We start from the raw sequence: 10406 nt of genomic DNA on the forward strand, positions 1-10406 counted from the left end.
TATGAAATAGTATTACAGTTTCTAACAGCTTCCCTCTCAAGGGTTGGTGCAAAGGTAAATGAGATTTGCCTCTGTGGCACTTCAAATACACATGAAGTTGATAGAGATGAACAATCAGCAATAATATAGTTAGGGTTAAAAAAGAACCCCATGAATCTGTCCACAAGTAACAGCTCTGTGGCTTGTACTTCTTAGGACCTTACAGCCATACAGACTGCACAGGGCTAAAGTAAAGTTCCATAAAGTATGGTAAATGTGTAGCATGTAGGTGATCTTAACATTTTTATTTACTCCAATGTACATGTACAGGGGCCCTGATCCAGATCTGGATCACCATGTGTGGGTATGAAAGAGAGGGGGTTAAACCTCCCCAGCCCGCCTTTTTTTTCCCTTTAAAATCACCCCCACACACAAGGGCTAAAGAGAAAAAATTCCATTGGCAGCCACTGAGTCCCCCCGCTCCCACACACACACTTTTTTCTAGCTCCCACATGTGTGTGGGGAGATTTAAAGCAAAAAAATCAGCTAGGTGGGAAATTTTAACACCCCCCCAACACACACACACACACACCCCTGCATGCAGTAATTCCTGATCTATGCATGTAAGCTCCGCCTGTGAAGCATGTAAGCTTCCATGCAGTAAAGCCTGATCTATGCATGTAAGCTCCCCCTGTGAGTTAGAAGAACCTTGATCATGCAGGGTTCTAAGTCAAAGCAGAGCCTACTGATCTGGCGGGACGCAACAGCAAGGGTGGGGCTAACGGATGCAACTCCGCATCTCCTTCACATGATGTGAATCACATGAGAGGGTAAGGCCCGAAGGGGGCACTTAGGGTGACAATATACTGCCTTTCCTTCCTAAGACACATGGGCAAACAAAGAAGCTAGTGCTCAGTTAAAATCAAATCAACACAGATTTCATATCTGGATCTTCCACAGTACTGATGGGCCTTGAACAAGTTTATACGTTTAAAAATATTTATTTTTTTGGCATTTTACTGAAATATTCTGTATTACAGTAATGAGTGATGGGTTTTATTAAATAGCACATTGCCTTACACGCAAAAGAAACCATCCCTTTCCTTCAAAATCCTCAAAAACACACCTGCACTGAGGTTTTGCAATATGAAGTGTATTTAAAATTTAGGGCACAATCTATGCATGTTTAGACAGAGAAGTTCTACAGCTTCCAGCATGGCTGGCTAGGGAATGTGGGGAGTTGTAGGGCTTTTTCCTGTCTAAACGCGCATAGGATTGTGCCCTTAGTCAACTAATTGGTTAATAACAAGGTAACTGATTTTTAAATTTGATTCTTAAAAGTCCTGAATGAGTCCACAGCCCAAAATATAGTTATGGCAATAGAATAGAATAACATTATAGTAACAATATACAGTCAATCCTAAAGGAAATCAACCCTGAGTGCTCATTGGAAGGACAGATACTGAAGCTGAAGCTCAAATATTTTGGCCACCTAATGCGAAGAGAAAACTCTCTGGAAAAGACCCTGATGCTGGGAAAGACTGAAGGCAAAAGGAGAAGGGGACGGCAGAGGATGAGATGGCTAGATAGCATCACCGATGCAATGAATATGAACTTGAGCACGCTCCGGGAGAGAGCGCAGGACAGGAAGGCCTGGCGTGCTATGGTCCATGGGGTCATGAAGAGTCGGACACGAATGAACGACTGAACAACAACAACAATATACAGAGCTCTAGACCACAGGTCAACTCCAGTTAAGACCATCCCATGGATTTTTTTTTTAATCAGGCTGGAATTCACTCTTTATTTTTCCAATTTGTCTTGAAAAGAAGTTATACACCCTGCCCCCGACCCCTGGCAAAAGAACATCAAGGTCTAATAAAACCCCTCTCTCTCTTTTAATTTGGTGTGCATCCTATCTTGCACTTTTTTCATTACATTAGATGGAGTATACACATGCTAGGATGATAGGGCCAGTCACAGGTTCCTAGTTGGTATTCACTGGACTTGGCAAACCTGGTACCCCCTCTCAAAGGTGGGTTGGACTAAAATTCCCCTCATCCCCAACCAGCAACTCCACAGCAAAATATATCTGTGTAGCCGTCACACACCCCTTCATGGATCACTGCCTTGTTGTGGCGAAGGGGCTTGCGTAACTCAGTGAAGCCATAAGCTATGCCGTGCAGGGCCACCCAAGACGGACAGGTCATGGCAGAGAGTTCTGACAAAATGTGGTCCACTGGAGAAGGAAATGGCAACCCACTCCAGTATTCTTGCCAAGAAAACCCCATGGAACGTATCACAAGGCTAAAAGAGATGACGCCGGAAGATGAGCCCCTCAGGTCGGAAGGTGTCCAATATGCTACTGGGGAAGAGCAGAGGGTATTTCCAAGTAGCGCCAGAAAGAGTGAAGCGGCTGGGCCAAAGCCGAAAGGACACTCAGCTGTGGATGTGTCTGGTGGTGAAAAGAAAATCCGATGCTGTAAAGAACAATATTGTTTAGGAACCTGGAATGTCAGATCAATGAATCAAGGTAAGCTGGAGGTGGTCAAACATGAGATGGCAAGATTGAACATCGACATCTTGGGAATCAGCGAACTAAAATGGACAGGCATGGGCGAATTTAATTCAGGTGACCATCATATCTACTATTGTGGGCAAGAATCCCTTAGAAGAAATGGAGTAGCACTCATAGTCAACAAAAGGGTCGGAAAAGCAGTACTGGGGTACAATCTTAAAAATGATAGAATGATCTCAGTACGAATCCAAGGCAAACCATTCAACATCACAGTAATTCAAGTCTATGCCCCAACCACTGAGGCCGAAGAAGCTGAGGTTGATCGGTTCTATGAAGACCTACAACACCTTCTCGAACTAACACCAAAAAAAGATGTCCTCTTCATCATAGGGGATTGGAATGCTAAAGTAGGAAGTCAAGAAATCACCGGGATAACAGGCAGGCATGGCCTTGGTGTACAAAATGAAGCAGGACAAAAGCTAATAGAGTTTTGCCAAGAGAACATGCTGATCATAGCAAACACTCTTTTCCAACAGCACAAGAGGCGACTCTACACATGGACGTCACCAGATGGTCAATATCGAAATCAGATTGATTATGTCCTTTGCAACCAAAGATGGAGAAGCTCCATACAGTCAGTAAAAACAAGACCTGGAGCTGACTGTGGCTCAGATCATGAGCTGCTTCTTGCAAAATTTCGGCTTCAATTGAAGAACGTCGGGAAAACCACTAAACCGTTCAGGTATGACCTAAATCATATCCCTGATGAATATACAGTGGAGGTGAGGAATAGATTTCAGGGATTAGACCTGATAGACAGAGTGCCTGAGGAAGTATGGACAGAGGTCCGTAACATTGTTCAGGAGGCAGCAACGAAATCCATCCCAAAGAAAAACAAATGCAAGAAAGCCAAGTGGCTGTCTGATGAGGCTTTACAAGTAGCTCACGAAAGAAGGGAAGCGAAAAGCAAGGGAGAAAGGGGAAGATATACCCAACTGAATGCAGAGTTCCAGAGAATAGCAAGGAGAGACAAGAAGGCCTTCTTAAATGAACAATGCAAAGAAATTGAGGGAAACAACAGAATGGGAAAGACTAGAGATCTCTTCAAGAAAATTGGAGATCTCAAGGGAACGTTTTGTGCAAAGACGGGCATGATAAAGGACAAAGAAGGCAGGGACCTAACAGAAGCAGATGAGATTAAGAAGAGGTGGCAAGAATACACAGAAGAACTATACAGGAAAGATCTGAATGTCCCTGATAGCCATGATAGTGCGGTCACTGAACTTGAGCCGGACATCCTAGAGAGTGAAGTCAAGTGGGCCTTAGGAAGCATTAGTAACAACAAGGCTAGCGGAGATGACAGTATTCCAGCCGAGCTATTTAAAATCCTAAAAGATGATGCTGTTAAAGTGCTGCATTCAATATGCCAACAAATCTGGAACACTCAACAGTGGCCACAAGACTGGAAAAGGTCAGTTTACATTCCAATTCCAAAGAAGGGCAACGCCAAAGAGTGTTCAAACTACCGCACCATTGCGCTCATTTCACATGCCAGCAAGGTGATGCTCAAAATCCTACAAGCTAGGCTTCAGCAGTATGCGAACCGAGAACTACTGGAAGTACAAGCTGGGTTTAGAAGAGGCAGAGGAACTAGAGATCAAATCGCCAACATTCGCTGCATCATGGAGAAAGCAAGAGAATTCCAGAAAAACGTCTATTTCTGCTTCATTGACTACGCTAAAGCCTTTGATTGTGTGGATCACAACAAACTGTGGCAAATTCTGAAAGTGATGGGAGTACCAGACCACCTTACCTGTCTCCTGAGAAACCTGTACGAGGGTCAAGAAGCAACAGTAAGAACCAGACATGGAACAACCAATTGGTTCAAAATTGGGAAAGGAGTACAACAAGGCTGCATATTGTCACCCTGCTTATTTAACTTATATGCAGAGTACATCATGAGAAATGCCGGGTTGGATGAATCAGAGGTCGGAATTAAGATTGCTGGGAGAATTATCAACAACCTCCGATATGCAGATGATACCACCCTAATGGCAGAAAGCGAAGAGGATCTCAAGAGCCTCTTGTTGAGGGTGAAAGAGGAGAGTGCAAAAGCTGGTTTGAAACTCAACATTAAAAAAACTAAGATCATGGCATCTGGCCCCATCACTTCCTGGCATATAGAACGGGAAGAAATGGAAGCAGTGACAGATTTTACTTTCTTGGGCTCCAAGATCACCGTAGACGGTGACTGTAGCCATGAAATTAAAAGACACGTGCTCCTTGGGAGGAAAGCTATGGCAAACCTAGACAGCATAGTAAGAAGCAGAGACATCACCTTGCTGACAAAGGTTCATATAATCAAAGCTATGGTTTTCCCAGTAGTAATGTATGGCTGTGAGAGCTGGACTATAAGGAAGGCTGAGCGCCGAAGAATTGATGCTTTCGAACTATGGTGCTGGAGAAGACTCTTACGAGTCCCCTGGACTGCAAGGAGGTCAAATCAGTCCATCCTAAAGGAAATCAACCCTGAGTGCTCATTGGAAGGACAGATAATGAAGCTGAAGCTCCAATATTTTGGCCACCTAATGCGAAGAGAAAACTCTCTGGAAAAGACCCTGATGCTGGGAAAGACTGAAGGCAAAAGGAGAAGGGGACGGCAGAGGATGAGATGGCTAGATAGCATCACGGATGCAATGAATATGAACTTGAGCACGCTCCAGGAGAGAGCACAGGACAGGAAGGCCTGGCGTGCTATGGTCCATGGGGTCACGAAGAGTCGGACACAACTGAACGACTGAACAACAACAAACCGTCACACATTATGACTGACATACAGGTCTCAGTCGTTTTCTTCCTACATAGAAGTGCCACTGCATTCCTTGTAGAAAATGCATAACTTTTGAAATCAAACACAACTTCTTCCACAAATCCTTACTCGCCGCAAGTAATCATCATGGGAGACATTTTTCTCCCTCTTTCAAAATACTAGAACCAGGGTCATCCTATGAAGCTGATTGGTGGGAGATTCAGGACAGAAAAAAGGAAGTACTTCTTCACACAGCACATAGTTAAACTACAGAATTTGCTGCCACAGGATGTAGTGATGGCCACCAATCTGGGTGGCTTTTAATGGGGTTGAACAAATTCCTGGAGGAAAAGGCTATCAGTGGCAACTAGTCTTGATGGTTATGTGCTACCTCCAGTACCAGAGGCAGTGAGCCTATGTACACCCGTTGCTGGGAAACATGGGTGGGAGGGTGCTGTTGAGCTCATGCCCTGCTTGTGCGTTCCTGGTCGACGGCTGGTTGGCCACTGTGTGAACAGAATGCTGGACTAGATGGGCCCTTGTTCAGATCCAGCATGGCTCTTCTGACGTTCTTATCTTCCCTAAGACAATTTGAGAACCTGTTCCTACATTAGGAAGTAGCCACCATTTGACAAAACTCAAATGGAATTATTCCTGAGGGGGTGGAGACAGATGATGTAAACATAAACAATGATTTGCCTTGGAGATGGAAAGAATGTTAGTGAACATGTTTGGAACAAAATTCTACATCATACATTCAAAGCTGAGTTCAGACCTTACATCTGATTTCAAAAACTCCAAGACAGACATAAAACGCACCGTAATGTGAAATCTCCCTTGAGTACTGCAACCGTGGCTGTTTTAATTTGGTTTAGATTTCAGGTTATGTTTCATTGCTATATTTGGCTATTGAAAAGCATGGAAATGTAGTAAATAAATGCCAGGCAAAGACCATTCTGTTTCGGTTGCTCATTTGTGACACCCTGATTTTGGAACCATCTCCGGATGGGGAATCACCTGGTGTCCACTTCGTTGTCATTTTGATGTCCAGCAAAGATCCTGCATTATTTTCAAAGGCCTTCAACTTCTAAAGTTCGAAGGGCATTTTATTGCTGCTTGTTTTAGCCACCATTTAACTATTGTACTGTTTTACTGCTGTTAAGATTTTTCATTGTTTTCAGTGGGGCAAGTCTATTAAAAGTAAATAAATACAGCACGCCTGATTTCTGAGCCCTATCCCCTTTTGTAATTGTTTTATCAACTGGGTTTTTCCCCTATTGTTTTCCTCAAGTTATTATTTTAAATTATGTTGATTGTAAGTTGTTATATGCAATGGAAAAATAAATACCTTTAAATAAAAATAAAATGGTGAATAACGTAATACCCCCTGTGGTACAAGAAGCCTACATCCAACTTGCCACATCATACTACACACCCTGATAATGAATTACTCAAAACACCTCCACACACTCATTTCTCTCCTCAGCTGTTCTCCTACAGCACATATTCTTGTAATGGATTTCTGAGCTAATAGCTACATACCTGGGAAGCTTGTTTTCTCTTCTCTACCAAAGGCTTATTAGAAAGAGATTCCGAGCACAGGTACTGGAGTGTTTACAGGGGATAAAGTCTGCCATGAATGTACAGAGTCACTCTGCTTTAGTTACTCAGGATTCACCTAACACCCGGATTCAGATATAGATCCATTATCTACCACAATGATCTGATCTGCTTAGACCACCACCAGTCATTGTAGCCCATCTGTTTCAGCAAAACAACGGAAGACAAACCCGAGGTGCTTCCTCAAGGCTTTCATTCTGATAAGCTGAATCAGATACCAGGACATGCTCTTTGTCCAAACTCTCTGCTGTCCAAGGGGTCTGTTGGAGTTGAATGAAATCCCCGCAAAATGGGGAGAAGTTTGCAAGGATACTGTTGGGTGACACACTCAAGAGCAAAATCCAGGTTGAGGAGAGAATGGGATATAGCACTTCTGAAGGCCGATTTAAAACCAATAGATCATTCCATCCCTGCATATTTCCGATCTCTCATAATGTTATACAGGAATATTCTTATTCCTTTAACCGTTGTCCATATGAGGTTAGTTCCACATTTAGTTGTGTGAAACTGGGCTGATGGAAGCAAACTTTCCCGCCCCCTCCTCCCCATGGCAGCCTCCCAGCCCCCTGAAAATGCTACACGGAGGATCAGGGGACTCTGTTGAATAGCGTGAGTCATGATATAGGGGGAAAGAGGATCCCCCAAATTAGGCAAAACCACATTCCATGAACAGAGCCCTTCTGTCAAAGGAAGTCAGATTGTGGATACAACCCATGATCTTAATGCATACCCCTCTTTTCTTTCTTTCTTTCTTTCTTTCTTTCTTTCTTCCTCCTTTCTTTCCTTGAAGACTGGTCTACAAGTTACAGCTACTAGGCAGAAACACCTTCAATATAATGGGCAGCCCCAGGGAAATGTATTCTATTAGGGCATAATCCTATGCATGTTCAGACAGAAAAAAGTCCTATAACTTCCAGTATTCCCCAGCCAGCCATTCTTTTTTCTTTCTATACACGCATAGGATTGTGCCCTTAGTGGGCTCTGGTCCATGAAAACATATGCCATAATAAATTTGTTAGTCCTTAAGGTGCCACTAGACTCTTCATTGTTTTTGCTGCAATAGATGACTTCCCCTCTGGAAAAACATTCTGTTCCCTTATCACATCTTCAAACTGATGTTACACATTGCAGTTTGGCTAGGGCTTAATTTCTGCCCAGGCTTAGCCACAGGGCTTGTTTGTAATGCCAAGGATCACTCCTGACACTTTTGAAGCCATGAAGGTTCCTGGGAGCACATACAGAGTGCCTTTCTCTCTCTCCCTCCATCCTACATTGAGTAGCCCCTACAAGCAATGCACATTTAGTGTTACAAGTCACAGGGAACAGCAGCTAGGATTTGGCTTTCTCTGGCCTCCAGCCCCACACATACCTTATTTGTTAATAAATATAAGTATTTAATATTTATTTATATAAATATGTAGTTAATCGTTATATTAATTTATAAATATAAAATAGGGGTGGGGAACCGCTTTCATACCAACGGCTCTAATTCCACTTCAGAGAATCTTTTGAGGGACACATTCCAGTGGTGGGTAGGGCTGAATGTAAAAGGGGCAGAGCAAAAAACACCAGCATATTGTAGAATGAAGTTAAGAGGTATTGCAACCTTTGGAAACAGGGGAAAAACTGCGCAAAAGCTGCAAAACTGCCAAAGATCAACAATTGGGGGGAAGGGGGCGTGAACATCTGAGGAACCCCAGAGAGCCAGATTCAGATGCCAGGAGGCCTGGATTTGGCCCCGGGGCTTGAGGTTCCCCACCTCTGATATAAAATACTTATCAATAAATTTTTGTTGTTCAGTCGTTCAGTCGTGTCCGACTCTTCGTGACCCCATGGACCATAGCACGCCAGGCCTTCCTGTCCCGCGCTCTCTCCCGGAGCGTGCTCAAGTTCATATTCATTATCAATATAATAAATATAAACATATATTCAATAAATATAAACATATATTTATTTATTGCATTTATATCCCACCTTTCTTCCATCATGACACCTAAGGTGGCTACACGGTGGTCTCCCCTCCAAGCACTGACCAGACCCAAACCTGCTTAGCGTCAGCAAGACGGCTGCCTCATATGCCTTCAGACTATGCCCCTGAACACTTAGCTTTTAAACACTCCCTACTAGCGTTTGCTCCCTATGGCAGCCTTCCCCAACCTGGTGGCCTCGAGGTATTTTGGACTTCAACTCCCATCAGCCCCATCCAGCATGGCTAATGGTCTGGGAGATGTAGTCCAAAACATCTGGAGGGGACCAGGTTGCAGAAGGCTGCCATTTGGGATGGTTTGTGTATTTTATTTCATTTTATTGCATGTTTAATGTTCATCCACTATGGCTGGGATTTGCCCTTGGAAGTGCACCGTTTGTTGTATACAGTCTGCATCAGAAAAGGGAGATTCTGCAATCTTTGAGGTGGGGAGGGGCAAAATCCTAACTAAATTGGGGAAGGGGGGGGGAATAACGTAGATGCAATTTAACTCCAAAGACAGCGAGACAGAGAGGTGAATGGTGCTGCCACCCGTTGTATGTATTTATTGCATTTCTAATTCGCCCAATAACGAATGTTCTTAAAACTAAAGCACCCCTTGAGCGAGATGCTGCGCAAGCTAGCCCGATACGCGCAGAGTCAGAAAAAGTCAGCCCCAGCGAGTTCAGTGGGACTTGCTCCCAGGTGTCGCCTAGCAGGAGCCGCCTTCGCCTTCGCCTCCTGGAAGTGGCCTTACTTACAATCTCAACCACCATGAGGATCCCGGGCAGAGTCCTCAGGAACTCCCGGTCGTAGGCGAGGGTGCTGGAAGCGGACGAGAAGCTGGCGGTGAAGGAACTGGCGGTGGTGGTGACCGTGGGCGAGCGCGCGCGCTCGTCCTGCTGTTGCTGCTGGTGCGTCTCGTGGTGGTGGTGGTGGTGGGACGGTGGCTCCATCTTCAGCCGCGGGGACCACCACCACTCCCGGCGCGTCCCCGCCAAGCGCCCCTCGTCGTCGTCGTCCTCCGCCCTTCCTCAACAACCAAAGCCCGGGCGACGCTTCTCAACCCAGCCCGCTGGAAGCGCTGCGCTCTGGGCTTGTTACCGCAGGGCTGCCGCCCCGGGGAGGCGAATGACGCGCGGGGCTGCTTGGGAACGGCCAGGGAGACGCGGAGAGTGAAGGGAAGTGGCGGCTTTTGTGTGGCGGTGGCGGCGCCTGTGAGGAGCCCCAGCCGGCGGGACTCCAGGGGGCAGAGCAAAGGAGACGGACGCAGGCGGGGAGGGGGGAGAGGCCTGCGACACTCGGGTCCGTAGAGAATGGGGAGGGGGTGGGGAGAAGGGAAGAGGGCCCGCGTAACCACCAAGCACTAAAGTCGCGCTCCATGTTGGCTCCTCGGTTTGCATTTTGCTGAACTGGCTGAAAACGTTCGCTCCTGACATTCGCGCCAGTCTTAACATTTGCAGAGTGAGTTAAGGCTGCCGCAGTCCTAGGCGCGCTTGCCTGGAAGTCCCTCT

General features: G+C 45.4%; 1 protein-coding gene across 2 annotated transcripts in view; it reads right to left on the bottom strand.

The window, feature by feature from the left end:
- The window catches only part of CMTM8 (CKLF like MARVEL transmembrane domain containing 8), a 43408-nt gene extending 33272 nt beyond the window's left edge, over positions 1–10136 (bottom strand). The window contains exon 1 of one of the 2 annotated variants that reach the window (XM_084858264.1): positions 9654–10136. In XM_084858264.1, coding sequence (XP_084714390.1) covers positions 9654–9848 — 195 coding nt within the window. In that variant the 5' untranslated portion in view covers positions 9849–10136. The remainder of the gene's footprint in view (positions 1–9653) is intronic. The other variant, XM_084858265.1, reaches the window with a different exon arrangement.
- Positions 10137–10406: the final 270 nt, after the last annotated feature.

This window comes from Heloderma suspectum, chromosome 5 (assembly GCF_057233095.1).
Source record: "Heloderma suspectum isolate Gila_16-S chromosome 5, 16-S_ref, whole genome shotgun sequence".
NCBI lineage: Eukaryota > Metazoa > Chordata > Lepidosauria > Squamata > Helodermatidae > Heloderma > Heloderma suspectum.